Below are 26,047 nucleotides of genomic sequence, written 5' to 3' on the forward strand. Positions count from 1 at the left end.
TGGTAATGTCTGATGGGGGTTGTTTCGTGACTGTTTCATAACAGGCTTTTATGTGACCTGCTATATCATTTCAACAATCAGTGATTAGTATAGATGTACCTTTAGATTTATAAACCATTAACATAGTAATGGTTCAGAAGATGGTTCAAAGGGCTTAATCATGTCATAATGAAAAGAGAAACTCTCTTGACTTTAAAGTTGCAAAGGACAATTGTATCTGCAGAGATTTCGGACTTGGAGAAAAAAGGAAAGTTCACTTTTTATTAGGGTGAAAGTCAGTTGCTACTATGGGAAACAATTTAGGATGTGTGAACAGAGAACTCCCCTGCCACCCAGCAAGCATCCTGAAACTATACTATCATGAGCCAGAAGGATTAATCCTTATAAACTGTCCTGGTAGTGCCACTGAGACACTTTCCTGACCGTTGAATGAGGCCCTTAAAAACTTGCACCATCTGCATTGTTATTATAATCCTATATGCAATTAATTCATGCTGATACAGTCATGTTTGTCCCTGGAAGAGACACTGAAATCCTTCCATGTGTTCCTCAGTTTCCACAGGTCTAAGAGGGTGAGAAGGCATTGCTTTTTCTACAGACCAACCACACATATATGTCTGAATAGCCACCTGGACTAGAAACAATGAATTGGTCTTAACTTACCTGGAAAAAGGAATTAGGTAAAAGGCAATTCCTTTCATACATTGACAAGATTTTACCATTAGATTAGGAAACATCACCTAGGTTACATCTGCAAATGACTCACATAAAATGTATTAGACAGAGGAATCCTGTCAGATTTGCATTTTCAGAGCCTGCCTAAAAAGCTCAGCTAGATATAGTCTGCCAATACTAGACAAATACAGCATAGCTAGACAGCTTTTTGATACAGTGATAGGATGTGTGCCCAGACAGAGTGAAGTCTCTCATGCCTCAAGATATGTCCACTGGTAGCAGTTCTTTGATGTCATGGAGACCAGAGTCACTCACAAACTGCAGAATACAGGAAGAAGACAGTGAGATTTCCAGGACGAGATTGCAGAAGGAGTATTTCTCTAGGGCAAACTTTCCACTAAGGCAAAAAAAGACATGTGGAAGGAGGCCATGAATGGAACAATGCCCGTGAAGCATCCTATGGCTGGACTGTGAAGAGATTAGAAGAGATTGCTTGCTCCTGTGGGTTTTGTAGGCAAAAGCTGAGCTGAGGGCTGCCAACATGGAGTCCCACATCAAAGATGTGATGCAATGAAGATGCAGAAAGGAAAATGAAGAAACTGTTCAGTCAGAGAAACACTACAGCTATGGAATGCTGCTTCTCAGTGATGCAGTTGAAATGGTGGACTGAAATGGAGCAGGCCGTTATCTGTCTATATGATCATGTACTCGGGTTATCTCATGAGTCTGCTCCCACTCTGCACAGTGTTTTGTTAACGAACATACTGTTCTCAAGGAAGAGAAAATATGAGTGCTCATTGAGTATATGTGTACGTGGACTATTATTTGGAAACAGGAACTATTATTTTAATATCTGTTTTGGTTAATAATTCATTATTTATACTTTAGTTATTCATGAAAAACCTCAAGTACTTCTGAATGTTCTTTAGGCAATGTAGACTCTAAGGCATGCTATGAAAGCTATATAGTGAGATGTCTCTTCCATTAGTTGTGAGAGGAACATAAATTACAATTCAGCATATAATTCTCTGCTTCTTCACACAATGATTTAAAGCCAATTGAGTACAATTACTTCACACTCAGCATATTTACTGCTGTATAAAACTTTCTAGCTCCAATAAAGAAAAGGCATTCAAACACTTTTTGAAATAACAGTACTGTTAAACACTTTTCTGAACAACAATACTGTTAAATATTTTTTGATTAGGCTTTTTTTGAAAACATGTTTTACCTTTCAGTTGTTTACATATTGCTTTACCAGTGATTTGGGAAAGGACTTAATATGTGCCAATTATCTCCCTTGAACAGAGACTTTTCTTAAGTGCTTTTCTGAGCAGAATTTCATTGTGTTTGTCTATTTATTTCAATTTAAAGTAGGGATTATTTTGATATCAAAACATTTTGAAACAAAGCTCTGCAAGACTAGTATATAGCTCACTTCCTTCATCTCTTTATCTGCAACATCTATGCTTCCTCACATATCCCTGACACATCCTTCTTTGCCACACTAGTTGGTCAAGACACATCATGTGCTGTGACCATATAGGAACTATAGATATTCTTTCTTTATCAACTAGCCAACAGACAGGTTAAGTGGCTGGTCAGCTTGCATCTCTAGTCCAGTAAGCAAACCTTGGTAGCTGAACCTTGCTTTTCAACTTGCAGACCCAACCAACAGCTTGGGGACTCTAAGTGGTCCCTTTTTCACATTTCTTTTGAGAAAACATAGGATCTGTGAAATCTTTTTCTCTGTTGTCAAACTCATATTGGATAATGGGTTCACAATTCTTTACAGTGCCTGACAGACAATATGGTCACAGAAATACTGTTTCTTTATGAAGCCTGCCCGGGGAAAAAAAATCAAAACCATGGATATCAAATTTCTGAATGCTAGTACAAAATTAATAACTAAAAAAGTCATAATTTTTACTTAGTTAATTTTATGACTTTTATAACTTTTTTTTTTTCAATATTTGAGTAGGTCTGATACTATTTTAGTCATCAAATCACAAGAAAGTTTGCAGGATGCAGTTTGCAAAGCAGGACTGTGATCCTGGATTTCAGCTGAGCTGACTTTAGCCCCTTGGAGTGATCTCATGGAATGAGATCCTAGATTGTAGAAATACCCAAGAAAGCTGGTCAATATTCAAGCATCACTTCCTCCAAGCCCACGATCAGTGTGTCCCCACAAGTAGAAAAGCAGGAAAAGGAGGCAGGAGGCCTCCATGGATGAGCAAGAATCTTCTGGGACAACTCAGGGAGAAAAAAAAAAACATCTATGAGAGGTGGAAAAAGGGCCTGGTTTCTTGGGAAGAGTATAGGAACTTTGCCAGAGCATGCAGGTGTGCAATCAGGAAGGCTAAAGCCCTTTTAGAATTAAACCTGGCCAGTGGATGTCAGCTACTCTAACTTGAGCAAGGCTTTTTACACTGTCTCCCATAACATTCTCATAGGAAAGCTGAAGCAGTGTGGCTTGGATGAGTGGACAGTGAGGTGAATCGAGAGCTGGTTGAATGACAGAACCCAGAGGGTGGTGATCACCCATTCTATGATACCATTCTGTGATTTACAACAACTAAAGATTTTGTTCTAGATCTATAACAAATGTATGAAAAGTTAATAAAATAGTTTATATCTTTATAAAGAAGTCTAGTGCTTAATGCAATGTGTATACCAAAACCATTAAAACAGCTATGTATGAAAAGATCACCTATAAAAAGTTGGTATGAACATGGGATAAATCTGTTGTGTAGGTATAACTTACTATAGATGTGGATCTTTTCTGCAGCACACACACACACCCCCAAAAGTTTCAAATCAATATGTTTGAGCTTCTGGAAATATGGTCTTGGTATACATTAATGTATTTTTAATTTGTTATCATGTCATGCATATCATCTTGGATTTTTGTTTTATATGAACATGTGTAGAAACCAGAAACATTATGCAATACATACTGTTCATTCAGTATAATTAAGAATATAATGAAAGATTGTAACAATGAGTTTACTGTTTGGTGATACAGATGAAAAAAGAAATGCAATATAATGACGATTGTTTAGTATTTTTTATAGAAATGGTAAATGCAAAAGTATAAATTATTTATTAATAGCTGGTTAAGTATAATTTTTTTTAAAAAGGTCACTAATCCTTTTATCTGAAAACTGCAACATGATTTATAGACATTAATAAAACCTCTCCAATGTTCTGCTTTAGGTCCATAGCTTCCTTTTCTGAAGTTAGATGTTTCAGCTTTCTCTTGATCACTTATTTATGACTAGAAGTAACTTATAAAATGTTTGTTATCCTCTCAATAATTTCTATCAAAGAAAATTCCATTAATTTTCTTCCATATTTCATATGACATGATCATTTTCTCTTTATTTCTGAATTTATAGTTACCATGCTTACGATTTCATGCAACTACACAGTTTCCAAGTCTACTAAAATGGTTTTATCTTTATAACTACATTTTATAGATGCCTCCATTTAATTTATTATAATGCTTTCTCCTGCAAAGCTGTCTTTTTATGTCCAAATAAATAACAGATACTCTAGAAATCTGGTCTTAAATTCTCTGAAGCCATTGCAACGGAATTTTTAGTAATATAAGGGTTACGGGGAATACAAGCAGTCTGCACTTCAGAGTTTACTGACACCGTGTCACAAATTATCAAAACATTGGTCTTTTCCCTGTTTTGAGTGAACTGCAGTGAAAATCTATATCCTTAAACCAGGAAAAGACAACAGCAAAAGCATTATTTTTTAAAAGTTCACCACTTAAATACACATCATGAGCTGTGTTCATGTTAGCCACTTTAAAAATAAATTCTATGTCTGGTGACCTCCACCTGTGCATGCCTGGGAACTTGCATTTAGTACCACTTAACAAAATAAGCAAAAAGATGTATACTTAGGGGTAGTTTCTGGCACCACATGTTTTTCCTTTAATGAAAAAGGAAAAGAGAGGTAGAGGTTTGCAACATGATACATAGCCTAAGAGCTTAAGGCATTTTTCAGTGCAAGGCATATCTCATTAGGCACCTTATATAATTAGCTTTTCTGTTACCATCATCACATGAATGGTGAGTGAGTAGTTTTCATGCTTTTTCTAATCCATTTTCATGAACATTATTAGTATTACCATCATTGTCATTATCATCATCATCACAGCAAGCTGTTAATTTTTGTATGCCCAAAGGCAAGCAAGTCATTACTTACTCATCAACAAAACTACTTGTCCCAGATACACAAGTATGTAGATTTTTTTGTAGAACATAACAGGATCCTCCTGAACATTAGCAATTTTACTAAATCTTTGCACATTATCGAAGGCCTTCTAGTAAAAATGGTAGTTTTGCCAGTTTGGTTCTTGTTCTACATTAAACAATTTGGCTATAGTCACAATGTCACTGCACAGTAGGTGAAAAACATTTCTGGAACAAATGTCAGCAAGGGATAATTTTGAAATAACCTTCTCATCTACAGTAACACAAGCAGAAGATAACACTGCAGTACAGATTGCTTTGTTGGTAACCTATGATGCTGTTTCCTGGCATAGAAAGTATTTCTAAAGATGGAAGAGGAAATAGTTGCAGAAATAAACAAAAATATAGACCTCCCTTAGTTTCCCATATTTGTCATTAAAGGTTGACCTGGACCTGAATTTTAAGGGAAGGAGGGAAGAAAAAGTTTAAAAGCAAAAATGCAAAGAGGACAATTAAAGGAATAAAAAAAAATTCTTAGGACACTTCATCTGTGGAAATAGTTCATCCAGATGTTGAAATATCTTACAGTGAAGCATGCTGTACTAACACTATGAAAAAAAGATACTAAAGGAAGTTGATTCCCTTTCATTACAGCTCTGAATTGTGAAATTATAATGGATGACTCACTTTCAAAACTGAGATAACAAGGGAAGACTCCTAAAAGCACCAGACACAGAGTCCAATTCTTCATGAACCACTGATACAACTAGTCTAAGGCAGAGAAAGCTTGTACTTAATTTTAAACAGAAAGGTATATTTTTGTGCCCTGTGTAATGGGGCCAAGGGCCAACTGGCAAAAGTATTTAATGCCCTCATCAGCAGAAGCTGGCAGCCCTCACCAAAAGCACTTAAAAACTTTCAACAATGTGCAAAACATCTTAGTTGACAGGGGCATAGTAACAGACATGAAGTGCTGGGACTTACCATCTTGGTCTGTGGTAATCGTGATAGCTGTGAACTGCTTGGGGGAGAAACTCAGCTCTGAGACTCCATTTGTGGCTTCTATTTCAAAGGTGTAGTTTACATGAGACACAAAGTCAAGCACTGTCACAGAGGAATTGATGAGACCTGTGTGCCTGGGTATGAAACGGATACCTCCCCCACAAATCTCACACTGGCTGGCATCCAATCCACATTTCTTACAGATGACACTGTAAGTGAGATCTTTTCTTCCCCCAGTATCACTCGGGGGGCTCCATTCCAACATGAGAGCTGTTTCGTTAATGTTAAAAATCACATTCCTTGGAGCAGAAGGTGGCCCTGTAGAGAAGGAAGAGAAAACCTGTTAAGTGGACAGTTGTTTACTCTGGAGAAAAGAAATAAATGAATAGAATGCACTAATCTTAAGGAAATTACTTGCAAATAGAGTTATGTTTTAATAACAACTTCAATGTAAAAAATTAAAAAGTATCCCCATACTTAACAATCCTTGAAAATTAAACAGGAATAATAAATGGATGAGATTATAAAAAGCTGAATAATTTAAATAAATTAGAATAAATTCAGAAATAATTTAAGACAACATAAAAATGATTTGGGAATGTCAAACCTAGATTTGATAACACAAATTTGCATCTCTTATCTTGTTGCATACTGGGGTAGACCTTTAACCATAGAATTTATTTCCTTATTTTATGTCTAGTAATGTAGGCTTTTCTGATATTATAATCTTTGATGTTTTATAAAAGTCAAATTAAATAATGAATAAATTACAGCTTTGGAATAACTACAAGAGGTAAAATTGTTTGTATTAGTTCTATAGTGCCAGATACTTTTTCTATCCTTCATTGCTTATCCCCAGGGATTTTTTTACTCTGTTCATTAACAGAGTTATGTGGCAATAGGCCAAGACTATCAGGCACAAGAGACAGTTTACAAGTTTTTTTTCTTTCCAATCTGGCACCTCATCAGCATCAGTATAATAGTGAAGACATCAGTCTTGTGAGGGAAAGGTCTAAAAGGATGGCTGCAAAGTAGGAGAAAAAATAATTCTTTGAGACCATGGGGAGGGATGCAAAGACCACAGCAGCAGCAGACTGAGTATAGAGAAGCTCTCAGCTAGCAAGCAGGTGGTAAAGCTCTCTGTAAATTGCCAGATTAACCACAAGTAATCTGTTTCTCATGGGTCTCACAATGGTCAAGGTATGTCCAACAATCTTTAAGTTCTAATGGTGACATACTGTGTACGATCACATATAAATCACTTGAGGCTTTTTAGATCAGCTTCCACAGTTTAATGGAAGAACTTCACTACCTGGTGATTTTTCAGGTAGGAATTAATGAAGTGGTGAAAGAAAGGCATAAATTGTTAAATGAAGTCCTGAATAACCTTATCTCCATTTGTTATTATATTTTTCTTCCACTTAACATATTTCAACCAAGTACTTACAGACACATGGTTTTCAAAACAGTTTGTATATAGTCTGAAAATATACCCATAAAAAATTGGTAAGAAACACAGATTTGGCAAAATATAAGGCTTTATACTCCAGATTTTAATTTATATGACTCATGAGTAAACTCAACTCATGACCTCTTTTTGAGATGAATGAGCTGAGTAAGCATTATATTCCCAGCTCTCAATATAAAATCATAGAGCACATGGATTGCTTCACCAATGGTTAGTAGTATTTTGAAAATTTTCAGATTCTTTGCAGCTCTTTATGATTTATACAAGCTGCCAGCAAGACTTAAGTATAAAGTTCTGACTGAGACATTTCAAACTTCCAGTGAGCTCTTCATTACTTCACAGCCTCTTAAGCAGACTGAAAGGCCATGTGAAACATTCACAAATGACATCATCTAAATCTTACGTTGAATGTATTACAATGGCATAATGTCCTTTATAAAAACATTAAAACTATAAGAGAACAAAACAAACAACAAAAAATAGTGATCAACATTCTTGTAAATACCAGTTCTACAACTTGTAGCATGAGGGTGAGACCTTGTGCCCAAATGATGGCCAGATAAATGGTCACAACTTTGCATGAGGGAAGGAAAACAAAATAAGAAAGCTCCTCCTAACGTTGCACACATAGATCAGGATCTTGGATCCCAGGAAAAAACCCAACAAAACCCAACAACTGTATTTTTTCTAGTAATTCAGTTCCAATATTTCTTTTTCCTTAAGATCTAAAGTTATTACAGCACTGATGCACTGATTCAATTTTCAAATTGTTACCTATTTATTTAACTGAACACAATATAATGATTTAGAAAATCCAGCCCATGCGTGGTTCTGAAATATGCACCTAAAACTGAAAAAAATCCATTGATTCAAAATGGTAATCCTTGACCCTGCATACTAAGGACTATAACAGAAAACATTACATCTTACATTTTAAAAATAAACTAATATAGTAGTAATAAAATCTATACAGTTGTACCAACACACCGTAGAAAGAATGAATACTAGCTTTAATGAAGGAAAAAAGGAATAATAGTTTTGGGAAAAAGTCATTATTGACCAATATTTCTAATTTTAAAGTGATGTGATTTGTTTACTTATGTGGCATAAATGTGGGCATAAAAGCTAGAATGCTTGTAAAGAGAAAAAACTTTACATGTTTTCATTAAAATAATGTCTGCAGTCAAATAAAATAATGATTTAGCATCTGAATTTCAAACACTTGATAATTAAAATATTTGGAGGTTTTACATGATTTTGCATTTTTTAAGTGGATAATAAAGTTTAAAATATTTTGAATGTGTATTTATTTGTATATCTATCTGTGCAGAGTTCACAGTCAGCAGCCAAAAAGCCCCAGATGGAAAAGACAAGTTATTTTTCAGTATATCGAGGAATCATTTAACTGAATGGTATTGGCTCATTTGTACTGAAGACAGATATTTCTGGAACATGCGAGATGACAATTGTATTTGTAATTTCCAATTTTTACAGTCACAGAGAATATTTTTAGCATTTTCTTCCTTGTCTTTGACTATGACCTTGTGATAAGTCTAACACTGAAGCATTTGAAACAGTGATATGTATTTATAAAAAAAAACTTGTTAATAAAGGCTAATTATATTGTTACATCATTTTCAAGTGTTGTGGAAAACCAGGACAAGGTACAGCCTTGTAGATGCTGATGTGGTCCAAAAAACCCTACAACTTTGGAGTATCTCAGATTCACAAATCTCTAACTTCTCATAAAATTACTGTGGGGTTGATGGTTCTACCTACTCTGGAAAACAGTCCTGAAGTTGGAAGAAAGCTAAATGTAGCACAGATTACTTCAGCTTTATTTCTTATTATTTATGTTGGGAAGACAGAAATAATTATGCTTCCTCTAAAAACATGCTGTGAGAATTAAATAATGACTGGTCTTAACAAATTCCAACTGTTAAAACCATTGAGGAGTTTTATGAATATGGAGGATGAGCCATAATCACACTTACACATGTGCATAACTTTAAGAGGATCAGTAATCCCCTTGAAATAATGGTAATACTTATGCACTTAAAACTAAGCATGTGTGTAATTGCCTGAAGGATTGGAGCCAATGTTTTAAAACTGGCTTAAATTTAATCTTACATAAACTATAGATATTATGACAATAGGTCATCAAAGCTCATGGATTTTTTATAATACTTTGTCAACTTTGTCAGGTCAAAATAGGAATCAGCGTGAATCCGGGCAATGGTAAAGTTTTGTCTGGCTTCATTATTTTTGCTTTGGTATCAGATTTTTTTTTTTTTACTATATACTTTGACAGCATCAGTAGAAGAACCAGTAAATAAAATGCACTTTTGTAAAAATTTATTTTTATTTTTACTAAAGAGCAAAGGCTGTTATATTCATAACTTAGGACTTAACTGTAAGAGAAAACATGAATTATTTTACATTCATATTTCAATGAATAGGAAGAGCATTATCAATCCTACTAGAGATGTCTCAAAGTATATGACTGTCCGCCTGCAAATACTGAAAAAAACCTCAGACATACTTCATACTCAAGGCCCCTCATGCCAATTTGCATGACTATTAAATAGATTTTTAATTGCTGTTAAATTATGCCAGTTAAACTGTGATTTCATGCAAATATTAAGCTGTAATGACATACAGTGAATCATTTACTAAGATTTAGAACTTGGACCAAAGAGAAACAATTAATTCTAATCCTCAGATTCAGCTAAATTATGTGTCATTGGGCTTTTATGAATGTGGCCTGATTACTTTGTTATCATTCATAAATTATACAAAGATTATTTGACACATTGGAAAAACTTGGCAGCAACAACCCTTCTGCAGACATCTGTGTGAAAAGCTCTCAGGGATTTTCTTGTATTGATTTTTAAGGAAAACAAATATATTGGTGAAAATTATGGATTCTTACAGCAAAATTCATGACATTGGATTTTATGCAAAAGAGTAAAACACAGTTCAGATGAATAAGCATTAAAAAACAAAAGCAGCTCCTCTGCTTCTTGGATGAAACACAGCCCAAGTGTGAGCAATGTCTTTTGCTTCATTTACAAATTATAATGTAAGAAGCATTTCCACACTCTCTGTGGAGTAAACTGGCATTGATGTCTTATGGAGAAGCAAGCCCGCTCCAAAAGCAACAGAGCTGAATTTATGTCTCCTGCAGTGCTCTGCACCTCATATTGCTTTGCGTATCTTCTCCCTCTGTGAAGGTGAAGTGCATTTTGCCCTTTATGAAAGACTAGAGGAGCAAACCCAACACTGCAGAAGTCTAGTGAGGGCAGTACAGTATTTTAAACACTACAGAGTGTACCAACTATTGCATTTGTAGAAGTGTGTGCTATTTGACTACTGAATTTACAGAGGAAGGGCAAAAATCAACCATCATCATCTGAGAATCACAGAATCTCAAGGGCTGGAAGGGCCTCAAAAGATCTAGTCCCACCCCCAGAATACTCAGAATCAGCACCTGGCTGTGCCTCTTGAGTTAAAAATTAATGTTTTATATACCTACATAGATGTAGCATAGATAAGTAGTGTCACTTCATGAAGAATGCTGTATCACATTTTTTTTCCTTTTCAGAATCACTTATTGTTTCTCTGTGAGGCAGGTAGGAATAATGGAAGCCAGTGACTGCAAACCAGTACTCTAAGCCTGAGTGTAATGATTAATTGCAGACAAGTATATATAAAAATCATAGAATCATAGAATCATAGAATGGTAGGGGTTGGAAGGGACCTTTAGAGATCATCTAGTCCAACCCCCCTGCAGAAGCAGGGTCACCTAGATCAGGTCGCATAGGAACATGTCCAGGCGGCTCTTGAAGACCTCCAAGGAAGGAGACTCCACAACCCCTCTGGGCAGCCTGTGCCACTGCTCCCTCACCTGAACAGTGAAATAGTTTTTTCTTATGTGTAAGTGGAACTGTCTGTGTTCCAGCTTCATCCCATTACTCCTTGTCCTGTTACTAGCTACTATAGAAAAAAGGGATGTCCCAAGCTCCTGTCACCCACCCTTTGGATATTTATAAATGTTAATAAGATCACCCCTCAATTTCCTCTTCTCCAGGGTAAACAGTGCCAGTTCCTGCAGCCTTTCCTCATATGAAAGATGTTCCAGTCCCCTGATCATCTTGGTGGCCCTGTGGTGGACTCTCTCCAGCACTTCCCTGTTCCTCTTGAGCTGAGGAGCCCAGAACTGGACACAGCACTCCAGATGAGGCCTCATCAGGGCAGAGTAGAGGGGGAGAAGAACCTCCCTGGACCTGCTGGCCACACTCTTCTTGATGCATCCCAGGATGCCATTGGCCTTCTTGGCCACGAGGGCACATTGCTGCCTCATATTTAGCTTATTATCAATCAGGACTCCCGGGTCTCTCTCTGCAGAGCTGCTCTTCAGCGGTTCAACCCCCAGCCTGTACTGGTGCATGGGGTTGTTCCTTCCCAGATGCAGGACTCTGCACTTGTCCTTGTTGAACCTCATGAGGTTCCTCTCTGCCCAACTCTCAAGTTGGTCGAGATCCCGCTGAATGGCAGCACAGCCTTCTGGGGAATCAGTCAGTCCTCACAGTTTGGTGTCATCAGTGAACTTGCTGAGGGTACACTCTGTCCCCTCATCCAGGTCGTTGATGAAAATGTTGAAAAAGACTGGCCCCAGAACCGATCCCTGTGGAACTCCACTGGCCACAGGCTTCCAACTCGATCCTGTGTCATTGATCACCACCCTCTGGGCTCTGTCATTCAGCCAGCTCTCGATCCACCTCACTGTCCACTCATCCAAGCCACACTGCTTGAGCTTTCTGATGAGGATGTTGTGGGAGACAGTGTCAAAAGCCTTACTGAAGTCAAGGTAGATGACATCCACTGCTTTCCCCTCATCTAGCCAGCCAGTTATGCACTCATAGAAGGCTATCAGGTTGGTCAAACAGGATTTCCCCTTGGTGAAGCCACATTGACTACCCCTGATAACCATCTTTTCCTTCATATGTTCAATGATAACATTCAGGATGAGTTGTTCCACCACTTTTCCAGGGATGGAGGTGAGGCTGACTGGCCTGTAGTTTCCTGGGTCATTCTTCTTGCCCTTTTTGAAGACTGGCATGACATTGACCTTTCTCCAGGCCTCAGACACTTTGCCTGTCCTCCATGATTGTTCAAAAATGATGGAGAGAGGCTTAGCAATCACATCAGTCAGCTCCCTCAGCACTCTAGGATGCATGCCATCAGGACCCATTGACTTATGAGCCTTAAGCTTGGCCAACAAGTCTTTAACCTCTTCCTCTTCCATCCAGGGCAAGTCCTTTGCTGTCCTGGCCATCCTATTATCATTGCTGGACTGGGCTTCCCAAGCGTCGACCTTGGCTGTAAAGACTGAAGCAAAGAAGGCATTCAGTACTTCGGCCTTCTCTGCGTCCTCAGACACCAGGGCACCCTCAGCGTTTAGCAGTGGGCCCACATTACCCCTCACCATCCTTCTGCTGCTGATGTACCTGAAAAATGCCTTATTACTGTCCTTAACATCCCTGGCTAAATTTAATTCTAGAAGGGCTCTAGCCTTCCTAGTTGCACCCCTGCATGCCCTGCCATGTTCCTATACTCTTCCCAAGAAGCCAGCCCCTGTTTCCACCTCTCATAGGTGGCTGCTTTCTGCTTGAGTTGTCCCAGCAGATCCTTGCTCATCCATGGAGGCCTCCTACCTCCTTTTCCTCCTTTCTTGCACATTGGGACACATCGATCCTGGGCTTGGAGGAAGTGGTGCTGGAAGATTGACCAGCTCTCATTGGCACTTCTGTCTTCTAGAATCATATCCCATAAGATCCGTCCAAGTAGATCTTTGAAGAGGCCAAAGTTGGCTTGCCTGAAATCCAGGGTCATGATCCTGCATTGTGTTCTGCCTCTTCCACACAGGATCTTGAACTCTACCATCTCATGGTCACCGTAGCTGAGGTTGCCTCCAACCTTCACATCCCCAACCAGGCCCTCCTTATTTGTTAGTAGCAGGTCCAGCAGCACACCCTTCCTTGTTGGTTCCTCGATCATCTGTGACAGGAAGTTGTTGTCAACAATCTGTAGGAACCTCCTGGACTGCGTGTGCTTGGCTGTGTGGCTATCCCAGCAAATATCAGGGTGCTTGAAGTCCCCCATGAGGACCAGGGACTGTGATCTTGAGGCAGCTCTCAGCTGTTCATAGAAGGGCTCATCCACATCCTCCTCCTGATCAGGTGGCCTGTAGCAAACTCCTACAACAGTATCACCTGCCTTGCCCTGCCCATTAATTTTTACCCATAAGCACTCTCTCCTTATGCCCACCCAGGCACAGTTTGGTACACATTAATTGCTCCCTCACATAGAGAGCAACTCCACCTCCACGCCTTGTCAGTCTGTCTTTCCTGAACAATACATAACCCTCCATGGCTGTGCTCCAGTCATGGCAGCTGTCCCACCACGTCTCTGTGACCACAATGAGGTCGTGGCCCCGCATCCGCATCCACATCTCCAGTTGCTCCTGCTTATTCCCCAGGCTGCGTGCATTGGTGTAGAGGCAGCGCAGGGGCTTACTCAAACACACAGGTTTCCCTGGGCGGGTGCAGGAGGTTCCTCCCTGGTTTGGCTCTTTCTCAGGGTGGTCAGCCTTCTGTATCTCAGCCCAGTGTGCAGATGAAGGGCACTTATGATTGCATTCCTTGTCCTGCCCTGTTTCCCAGCTAGAGGGGACAGCTTGTTCTGTTTTGCTTCTCCCCTCATGCCCCAAGTCCCTTAATTTAAAGACCTCTTTATTAAATTTGCTTTTTAAAATTTTATTAAATTTGCTTTTAAAATTTTGCTTAATAAAAGCAGTAGAGTCAAAAGCTTCCAGCATGTTGCTCGATTTTGTTGCTGGAATATAATGTTTACTCTTAAAAAACAGAGGATACAGTTTCTGGCAAAGGTTATTGAACCGAGCGTAAGTTTGCGGAGTTCAAAGTTTTTTAAGCATATGATAAAAAGAGATACATTCAAACTCAGGCACACAATATAAGCATGCCTGCCTTTGACCTTGAGAGGATGGATCAATTTATCCAATTACATTATAGTGGGAAATGTTAGAGTTTATGTACAGAGTAATCAGACAGAGGATTAGATATGCTGCTATTTGTTGCTCTCTGTGTATGTAGAGAGATCACTGACAGCATACACATGGCAAAGAAATATAATAAGGAGAAAGTAGCAGAGATTGATAACAAGTGCCAATCAAATGAAAAAAGGGTAAAAGAAAGAGATTAACAACATATCCTAATGTAATTTTCATTTGTCTTATTAAAATTAGATTTCAGTTGTGCTTTTCTGCAACGTGCACACTCTTCTTTTAAAGACTACAGTTACATGAAATAAAAATGGGAAAGTAGGCACTTTCACAGAATCAATGAAATTAGTTCTGAAGCTCATATTGAAAAAAAAGAATGCTTGAAGCTAAACTCTTAATTTCATAGTCTCTTAAATCAAGTTCCTTATTTTCCATAATGATGCACATGCAAATTTTCCAGTACTGAGAAAAAGTTCTGGAGTGGGGAATATCCTATAAAGGAATGAAAAAAAAAAAGAGAATAAAATATCTACCCGTCTTAGGCATGTTGCTTTGCAGGACTTGGGGAAGCAAATAAAATAGGTATTAAGACAGTTAGTTAAAAATATTTGAATATAAAGAAATTTATAAGAGGAATCCACTATTCACGCTGTGTTTAATTCAAGAACAACTCTCATTTAAAAAAATCACAAGAAAAATTTCTAATCTCTTATGTCACATCTCACATGTCAGGATACATATTTGCAAATGAACATCAAAAAAGCAGATCTGCCAAAAAACTGGTTATGTAAAAAGTGGTTATGATTACTTTTAAGCAAAAAGGCCTTTTTATACTGCACAGCCTTTTCTATTTAGACACGTTTGCGCTTTTTTTTGGTAACTTTTCAACTGCTTTTCTTGACAGTTTGGAAAGTACAATTTTTACTCATAACTGTATCTTTGTTTATTAAGTTTAAATTAGCCACATCTGCACAGGCCTACCAAAGGCAGTGAGGTTGCATTTATGACAGAAACATAATTTTGATAACTAAGAGCATAATCTGAAAGCAGTGGGGCTAAAGATATCACATAGGGAATATTTTAGCCTGCAGACTCTTCATTACTGCTGATGTGCAAGAAAGTAAGAATGCAGTCTGCCCATCAGTCTAGGTGTCATTTGAAAAGCTGACAATTAGTGAAATAATCATCATTATACCTATAAATCTGATGTTACAATCAATGAAGTACTGACATCTTGCAGTCTAGGCTGAATGAGTGGCAATGCATAGTGGCACTGAACCAGAAGTAAGACAGCAACTAGAATGCAGTTCACTGTCTCCTTCAGTTATTATTTCTCCCAAGATGAGGTTAGATGGGGCACTGGTATTTCTGTTGTGGCTGATTTCTTCCCTGCCTCTACTCAATTGATTGCTTTGGCCAACATCCTCAGAAACAATAGAGAGATTTGGCAGCAAGTCTTCCCTGATAGTTTCCAGCCAAAGCAGCTTTCAGCAACCTACTTTTTTTTTTTTGGAAAGTGCTGGGGTGTTGTAGGTAACTTGCTCCCTGATGGCACAGGATTCTCATGCTCCTCTCTACCTTATCAATACAAATGGGTAGCAGGGCTTAAAATTTTGCCCTGAGAGATAATTATGGAAACAGAAAACTATGTATTTTTTTTTAAAGAACTGTCTGTTGGAGATGAAAAACCACTGACTTATAAGTAATCTGAAACCACATCTGCATAATGCATGAATGAAACACTCCTTCTCAGCATGAAACTGTCAGGAGTGCCTGGGATGTGTGCTAGTTCTGTGGCTAACTTTTTAACGGCCTGTGCTTGGGGTACTCATTTGAGTAGAATTATTTGTAACCAGTATTTTCCTGTGGGAAGTCTGGAATGCCATCATTTTTTCCATCACGTATTTTGTGCCAAAAGATAAGCTTATGTGTCTTGGTTCAAAGTAAGCTAACAGTAGAGTGTGTGCACTAGATTGGGGTGCCTCTCTGAACCCTTTGTCCCTTAAGTAGCTGAAGACTGGGACTTATCTTTCACCTTTGAAAACCCTATGGATAGATTAGACATTTTACTGCTAAGTATCTTGGACCTGAGGAATGTCATTTTTAGTGGCCATCACTCCATTTAGTGGATGGACGATGTCTTGGTCTATGTCATGACCTCAGGATTACAAAGCATCTACAGCTTTTTAAATCAGCTCCAAATTATCTAGTGTATTCCCAATTTGCGTAGTTCAGTGCCATTTGGATACACTAGCATGAGAACAAGAAGTAGTTCAATTCTGCTAATAGTAGTAGCTCCTTTCTGTGAGCTCAGTTATTTTTGCATGATGCTGACTTATACATTGTAAACATACCATACATTCTGATGGTTATTACAAGAGTACTTTGTTTTTATGGTTTTATCTCAAGCTTTTTGTACATTTGGTCTGTTAAAATACTTCATGCATTTAACATGTTAATTTTTTTAGAATTCTCTTGGCAGGACTGTGGCACAAAATGTACTAGAATGGACACAGAAAAGTAGGTATCTTAGAAAATTTTGCAAATAAATTTTAATAATCTTTATTAAATAATAAGATTTTACATGTAAATCTAGTATTTAACCAATAGATTTTTAAATGCTGATGTTGCTCCTAGTTTTGAGGTTACACACAAATAGTTGCTTGGTAATCAATAAATTAACCAGAGTAAGGAATCATGTATGAAAATGTATAAGAAATATTTTATTAATTGCAAAGAAAATTTATGCTTTATGTTTGTCAACACAGGCATACTGATCAAAGTAATTAAAATCTGATTCAGAATTTCTGCCCCTAGATTTCTAGGCACCAGTTTTGTCTTAATGACAAATTTAAGCTAGTAAAAAATCACAAAATGTTCTATTTTTAAAATTATCAAAAAATCTAATGAATTTACATGATCATATTTGTATAAGGGGGAATAATCTTCCATTAAAAGAAGATGACATGCAAGAGGGTTTAATTATATCTCTTTCTGATTGGCTATTTTTTTCTTTCTTTTTATGATTCTCTTGTCTTCTTTAGAATTTTGTTTTTATTAGAATGTGTTGAGATGCTATTTATCTTATAATTTTCATTTAAATCTGAGGACACAGCAGAGTATATAGTAGATTTTTTTCTTTATGTGACTTCAGTTTTGTACATGCATATTTTCACGTATTTAAAATGCATACTGGTAGTTAAAACTCAACATTATTATTTCTCTCAATGTCTATATGACAATGATTACACACCTTGTATTACCTCTCAGACTTACAAGATGAAGTCACTAAACTAAGAAACGTGAGCATTTTTAGGGATAACTAGCTTAAATAGAATTATGCCGCTCGGATTCTGATTTTTAAAATCTCTTTTGATTAATTTGAATGGAAATCTTCACAAAATGTACAATCATTTTGTTTTTAAAAATACAAAAGTAAATAAACAAGGTATAGCAGAAGAGAATTGCATACAGTGGTAGTCATCAGACTTACTGGTACATGCCATAGTTGGTGGGTCCTTCTCAGCTCTGAAGTAACCTTTCTCACACTGACAGACAGAAGTTGCTTCTACATAAGTCGAACTGTGTGGAGGGCACTTGGAGCACTTTACATTTCCAGCAAATGCTTTATAGAATCCAGGCCTGCAAGCTGTAAAACAAGAAGATAAGTTTCATTAATAAAGTTTTAGTCATAATCAAAATCTGTTCCATGCAATTACAATGCACCTACTTTGAAGATATCTTCCAACCTAGATATACATGCTATTTTGATTACATTGTTCTTCACTGGTTTTATTTTGATATACATGGAATTAAGAAATAAATCTGTTCTTGGTATATAAAGGGAAATCATTAGAAGAGACAGCTTCCAAATTTACAGATAGTCCTCATAGCTGCTTGAAATTGTTATCTAAACTACTCCCTTAATACCACTGAAAAAAAGCACATTATCTATGTTTTATGTATTCATCTACTAATAAAAAGGAGATAGCTAGTCACATGGCTTCCTTAATTAACAGAGATCTGCAAAGCCTAGTATCTTTACACTCACAATGCCTTGATGAGACAAGGATGCCATTCCTATATATTTATAGATGGGTCTGACTTGTGTACATTCCCCTGAGAAGCCTCTGGCAGAAGAGCCATATCAGCTGGGTACCCAGCTGGCAAGAAAAGCTGGGTAGTGGTACTGTAACCACCTTCAGAAATGTAGTAAGAAGATGTCATATCCCCTAGCAAAAACAAATGCAAGCCTGAAGGCTACTCTTAATTGTGCCAAGAAACAACCTGGATAACACCTGCCCTGAGGACAGGGTCCCTGACATTCTAAATGACAGCACAACTTTACATGCTTTTTGCTGGCTTTTAAAGCAGAAACAATTCATTAAATCTTATCATAAATCTGCCAGGCCTGCATTCTGAAATATTATTTTAAAGCCATCCTCAGACTTCATTACTCCTGTTTAAACAGATATTTCTTTCTTTCTCTTGTCAGCTACCACATTTACACATGCCAGCATGTATTTCAGTTACTATCTCCTGGTGTCTCAACCTGAAAACAGAACTGAAACAAATGCAAGAGCAATTCAAACATGTATAGACTGTACAGACTCATATTCCTTCCAGCGGTATGATGGAAACTATTGCTATATATATTAATTTTGAAGATCCATGTAACTTTTTCTCATTTTGACATGTTCACAACTATTTTCTTTACACTGAGGGAGTTCTTTTCATTGGAGGAAGTAGGCTCTACTTCCGTCACTTATAATAAGACAAATTAATAATATTAAAATGAGATGTTCCTTAAAAAGTATGCATTTTATGGATTCACTGTCATTTCATATTAAGTGAGTCATGATCACTCTACAATTACCTGGAAAGGGCTTGTAGTGAGGTGGGGGTCAGTATTGTACCTCCACTAATGAATGATAGGACATGAGAAAATGGGCTCAAGTTGCACCAGGTTGGACGTTTGTAAGAACTTTTTCACCAAGAGGGTTATTAAGCATTGGAAGTAGCTGCCCAGGGAGGTGGTGGAGTCACCATCCCTGATGATATTTTAAAGACGCGTAGATGAGGTGCTGAGGCATATGGTTTAGTTTAGTGATGGGCTTGGCCATGTGAGATTAGTGGTTAGACTCAATGATCTTAAAGGTGTTTTCCAACTCTAATGACTCTATAATTCTATGATAAGGCAGGACTAAAATATTTTCTTCCTAAACATACTTCTTCCAGACAACAACTCTCTGATGAACCACTATCTCTTGATTCTGTGATTAACTTATAGATAACACACACAAAATTCAGTTTTCCTTCTGTTTCCTTAAACACTTTCTTGCAAGCAGTTTCTCTAGTAGCTGAGGGAAAAGGAGTGAGAAGATGGGACTGAAAAAGTAACAGTTGATTGTCTATCAAAAGTCAACTTTTTCAAATGTAATTTTAAAAGCTTAATTTTAAAAGCTCTTTCCTTGGAGGTCTTCAAGACCCGCCTGGACATGTTCCTATGTGACCTGATCTAGGTGGACCTGCTTCTGCAGGGGGGTTGAACTAGATGATCTCTAAAGGTCCCTTCCAATCCCTACCATTCTATGATTCCATTATTCTAATTTTGTCCCAACAATTTCAGTAGTTGTGCTCCCAGTGCTTTCTTCTGACTTTGCTGAATAGACATTAGGGAGACATCCTGCCGTGCTGCCACTGGTGAGAAAAAAAAAAAAGTATTTCTGGTGATAGAGATAAGAGGGATAGGAACAGCAGGGATTTTCCCCTTGGAAAATGGCTACTGGTCTGATACAATTGTGATTACAGTGAGTGGTGATTTTCTACTGATTGGAAAGACAGCAGGTTTGGTGCATGGAAAAAGGCAGCATTGTAGATATCTACCATAGGCACTGACTCCTCTTAGCCTTGCTGGAAGGAGGCAAGGAGGTAAGGTAAAAGCAGGTGAAGGGTGCTACATTTGCATGCTCCTTTCTTTTATCATGCCCAAATCCTGCTTCTCTAAGAACAAAAAATAAATTCTTGCTTTTAATAGTTACCTTTCATATATTTAGTGCAATACTAAGAAGCTTCTGATTAAAGTGTTGGCAATATCAAGTTATAGTTTCAGTAAAAGCAAAATGAGAACTCTTTAAAATCCTTATTACTTTTGAAATTTATGTCTCTCAGTTCTGAAATAATTTCTTCTTCCCTTCTGTCCTCCAAATGACAATCCAGTTTGAATCAAAAGAAACATAGCATTCTCTTTCAAAATATATATTTTCACTTTGCCAAAATAAAACTCGAGGAGAATAATTTCCAAATTTAAAAAGTATTTTTAAAATTCTGAAATGGTAATGTGGAATGTATTGATAGTAATTTGTATATGGTATGTCTCTTAAAAGAAAGCATATATATACTCATATACTCAACTCATATACTCATATATACTCAACTTCTTTTGAAGCTGACCTAATGTATTCATCCATCAAGTCAAGTGTGTACTGTAAATTCTGAGGCAGAGGAAGTTATGAAGCTTTTCTATGGATAAATTTACAAAGCTATTGATAATCTGCTCCCTGTGCAAATTTGAAATCACAAAATCATGATTATTTGATACTTGAAAATAAAAAAATAGCCCTTCATAACCAAGATACAATAACACAAAGTTATTTTATCATGGTCATAAGCTTGAGATTATTCAAGTCTTGGGATAACTCAGCACTGACTGCCAACATTCAAGGTAAAAGAAGGTAAACTGTTACTCTGAAAATCATTGAATATGCAGCATGAATCTGAACTATAGCACTTCAGCTGATGTACTTATCTAAGCTTAGACTGTACTAACAAATACTGTGTTTCTGTGGCACAATTAACAAAACCAATTGTTAAATTTACCATTTGACATGGAAAATGTGCAAGCACTGGAGTTACTACCCAGGTTTTTAAAAGCTCATTTAGGAAATGTCTGAACTGCTATGATTTCAGAGATGTTTCACCCTGAAGAAGAGAAAAAAAATTGCTTAGTTATTTCAGCCTTACAGGAAAATTGCACAATGAAGTCAATGGAATATGCATTCCATTGTAATTTCTGATTTATATATAACGTTTTGTAAAACAAGTTTGTAAATGACCCGCTATGAGACTGCAGACTGCATTACTGCATGTAAATCACTGGGTGTGGCTGCAGGTTGAGATATAACAACTTTAGAGTCCTCAAGTGACATACTATCTAAACTAAAGATTAGGATATGACTCTGTAAGGGGATCAATCAATAGGCTTACTTACATGCTTAATGTTAACCAAGTTCCTCAGACTTTGACTAGCTTCTTATTATTTCTATTGTTACCTAACATAAGCGACTTTGTGAATTACTAATTACATGAACTGTATGAGATTTGACTTTTTGAAAGCCTGGGGGAAGATAATACATTGTCTTAATGGTTAAGTAATTAGTAGAGTATCTAAATGAACAATTCCAGACAATAAAGTTTTCTCCAATGAAATAGCAGAGATCATTCATGGAAGCATTGATAGTGTAATTGGCTTAATAAAAGATAACACATATATAAATATGCTTCACTACAGCTTTATCAGGATTTGACTATGAGGTTTTTAAACTATAGAAATTTTGCAATGAATATAATTTTCATTATTTAATGTTTAATATATGACATGTAGTTTTGTTTATATTATAAATAGATGCATACAAAAAGAAATTAAAGAAATTTTGCTATGCAAAGCTCTGATGAATGCTTAAAGAAAGTGACTAGTGGCTTGCCAGCCTCTCGGTCTGGGCAGAGAGTGGGAGAAGGCATTCATCAAGCAAATGAAAAAGTTTAGCACTGTTCATGTTATTTGCAGAGGTACTGAATCAGACTGGAAAAATTAGAGGTGCATTGTACACTTATGGCCTAAAATGACATATGATTTTAGTTGTTCCAAACAAGATGGTACATGCATGGTGCAAGACACTGTGGGAAGCTGCCCTTCCCTGTGTAGAGCTTCATGGTCAGCCTATGGCTGTTACCACCTCTAAAGGGCTCAAGAATGCATGCCTCTGCCAAGACTTTGGCTATGAGGGGCTCAGGGGCAGCTCAGAGGCCAGTGCAACTGAGGGTGCACTCTGCACTTAGGGTGCTTTTTCAGCTACTTCGCAAAGACTTTTAAGTTGGCAACTAAAGACTTCTGATAACAGAAAAGAGAAACACATTGTTTACCACTAAGGTGACTCAAATAGCTTTTGCAGTGTGAAAATAAACTATCTTCTTAAACTTTTCTTTCTGCATACAGAGAAGTAATGACTCTGGCTTTAGCTGCTTTTCGTATTGCTGCTGGTGACAGAAGATTGTACATATTCTGGCTTCCCCTAAGCTTACAGACAAAACAGAGATGAGTGAATACTACATGTAACTGGTGCTCTTCTCATTGTTAATCACAAGCAGAATGATACTTTCACAGCTTGCTTACCTATAGCATTTGTCAGCTTATAGATTTTTCCTGTAGGTGTATATTCTGTGTTGCTAATTAGAGAATGCTAAACATCTTGACTAAAAAGTCAGTTTTGTATTAACAAAAAAAGACTAGAATTTAAGGCTATGATTCTAATTGCATAAGTACTACTCAAAGAAAGAGATAGGAAATGTTTTCAATACCAATAAAACTTTGTTTTTCATTTAATTCTCAGAACTAGCTTTCATGTCACTTAGATCCATCTGGAAGAAATTGATGATTACCCTCTGACTAGTGAAGATGTGTCAGTGATTTTGAAAGAAATGTATTTGTTTCAGGTATCTGAGTCAATATAAAGGCTACATAGGGAACAAAATAGTAGTCATTAGAATGGGAAGACTCCAGTTTTTAACTGCACAGAGACTGCACTACCACATTTACTGCAGCGTAGCATTACTGGTATTATCTCAAGGAATTAGCATTAAAAAATCCCACATGACCTTTGCAAAATTTGCTCACAGTTTTTAAGTAGGACTACCAAACCTGGGCCACCAAAGCATTATTTATAGTGGCGATGATTCCTAACCTTATATGCCTAAGTGTGCTGTATAGATACTGTATATGGCCATAAAGACTTACTGTAAGTTGGTAAAAGCAGAATCTATTTCCCTAGTTTTCATAGCTCTTGCTGATCTCTAGTCAGCAGTTTGTGGCAGGGACATGGATGCTAGGAGGTCCTCAACTGGCACACTGTCTTAAAGTTGTCTCAATGATGTGCAAAGCATCAATAATGCATAGGCAGGCTGTTATTAGCCACAAATTAAAAATACACTGTGGTTATATTTGTGGAACTGAGAACAAAAAGACAAGCTGTCTCGAAGAAATGGCAGGCAAAAAAAAAATGGCTGGAAGACTGAGGTACTTTATTAGTGACAGAATAAGAGAGACAAAAACAATAGGACGCACCTCCCTGAAGAGGCAAGCAACTTTTTTTTTTTTGCTGCTTTCTGTTACTGACTCTTGTTGAGAAGGATCCCTGAAATCTAATAAATTATTTGATGTAGGAAGTATGCATGCTTAAATGCACTGTTCCATATCCAAATATGTCTTTATTTCTGTTGATATTTTATGGATAGACCCCATAGAATAGTCAAAATTACATAGACTTCATAAATCTTTAAAGAAAATGGTATAAATACTATTTTCTACACTGCATAATTTTTAAAGGAATATCACTGTGTTTTAGGAGGATAGGTAACAAAAGAAATCAGTCTGGCTAATTAAAGAACACAATAGAAATTGTAATCAAGTTAAATGACTGCAATGAAAAAAGAAGAGAAGTAATTTCCTGTGATATACTCCTGGGAACAGGAAGGTCTGCAGGAAAAGAATGGAAGGAAAAGATCACTGTATGTCCAAGTAGCCATCTCCAGGAACTACCTTTAACTAGAAAAGCAGAAATGTATTCCTAAGAACACTTCAGGGCAATGCCATGTTGGAATAAATGGCAGAAGTTACTCATTGAGTCCCCAGATCTGCCCAGAGCAGCTGTAAAACCTCTTCATTTTAAAGGATAATCTTAATAATCCATTTTGCTACCTTTTAATTCTTTTTAAGGAAACATTTCATTTCTTCAGTCCTGTCCAGTAAAAATCTAGTATCTGAGTGACCTGGAACAACAGCAATTCCAAGGACCATTCTTCACCCATGCAAATCCTGAAAACTGAAATACTAGATAATCAGCTGTAGTAGTCAACGCCTGAGCATCTTTGCTGCAGAGCATCTCTAAGGTAGAAGAAATATTCCTCTACTTATCTGCCCTGGCTTATTTGGGAACTCATAACACAAAGGACCATAAAAGAGAGAACATATTTTGGTGGACAGTGCTAAGTCAGAAAAGCTCAATGGCACATGTGAGAATAGTGGCGAGAATGCTTGAATCTCTGGGTAACTACAAGCCAAGGCCAAATGGAAGAATTTGAGCACTGTAAAGCTCCTATGTGATGCATGTTGCAGGGGCACAGCCATCCTTGCATTTTTGAAGAGGACAGATTCTTCTGTAGTTTTCTTTACCACCAAAAATAAAAGAAGGAAATTGCTGCTGTAGTCCTCAGACTAAAGCAATATGGAAGACAGAGGACGGTGTATCATAAATGCACATAAGTAGGATATTTAACATTGCTGGGAGCTGTTCAGCATATCAAATTACTTTTCATAAAGGAAAGTTGAAATAGGGGTTAGGCTACAGTTGTAGCTATGCTCTGCAATGCTGCTGAATCAAGCTCGTTTAAGCTATGACCTCCTCTTTTTCCTCTTTTTTTTTGTTTTTCCTTCTAGTTTCACAATAATCATAAAAAGATGGATCTCTTGATACAGAGTGGTATGGCTAGCTGTGTTGTCTAGCTCAAGAAAATTTCTGTTCTATGGTTTGTAAGGTTTTCCCTAGTACCATGTTCAGGCACTGGCCAACATGGAGTTGACTTTCAAAATGATTTTTGTCTATTGGAATGTTAAAAAAGAGCCCTCTCAGAGTGGTGACAAGAGCTATAAAATCATCATCTCTTGATCTAAGCATAACTAAATGATAGAAAAATATCTCCTATTGTTACAAAGTGCTTCCTACCAGATACATGTACAAAATCTCCCTTCTGTCCCTTCTACTGATACAGTAAACTGATATCTCTATCTTATCTTTTTTTTGCCCATTTTTTGTTCTATTATGTGTCCGAGAACAGATCATTTGAATCTGCAGAAGCACTTTTCTCAGTTCATAACAAATTAAGCTGCTATCCTGAGTTAATTATTTCCTATGACAGCAGTTATTTCATTTGTTTCACAGGTGCTTGTTTTTGGAAGCAATTTTTCTGAAGCTGTAAGGTTTCAACTTTTGACAAGCACCAAAACTTCCAGCCTGCTAGTTCTCACAATGACATTTGCTGGCTGGCATCAGGTCAGACTGATTTTCTGTATAAGAATAGTGAGTTACCAGCACACTTCTCAAATAATTAATAGCACTCAGTGTCATGTCTCCGACCATACTGAAGGTATGCACTGAAAGCTCTCCCTGATATGACTTATTACGGTATTACAAAACTGTAGAACAGCTTTCTAGAGAAGGCATACCTTGAAGAAATCTAATTCTCTTACAGGCAGTTATTAACAATAAAAATCTGAAG

At 37.1% G+C, this 26,047-nt stretch overlaps 1 protein-coding gene across 1 annotated transcript in view; it reads right to left on the minus strand.

Moving 5' to 3' along the window:
* EPHA6 (EPH receptor A6) overlaps positions 1 to 26,047 on the minus strand; it is a 497,763-nt gene that overhangs the window by 224,465 nt on the left and 247,251 nt on the right. Inside the window, exons 4-5 of the mRNA XM_062003218.1 lie at positions 17,931 to 18,086; positions 5,868 to 6,203 (exon numbers count right to left, since the gene is read on the minus strand). Of these exons, the coding sequence (XP_061859202.1) occupies positions 5,868 to 6,203; positions 17,931 to 18,086 (492 nt within the window). The remainder of the gene's footprint in view (positions 1 to 5,867; positions 6,204 to 17,930; positions 18,087 to 26,047) is intronic.

The sequence above is a fragment of the Colius striatus genome, chromosome 1 (genome assembly GCF_028858725.1).
Source record: "Colius striatus isolate bColStr4 chromosome 1, bColStr4.1.hap1, whole genome shotgun sequence".
Taxonomy (NCBI): Eukaryota; Metazoa; Chordata; class Aves; order Coliiformes; family Coliidae; genus Colius; species Colius striatus.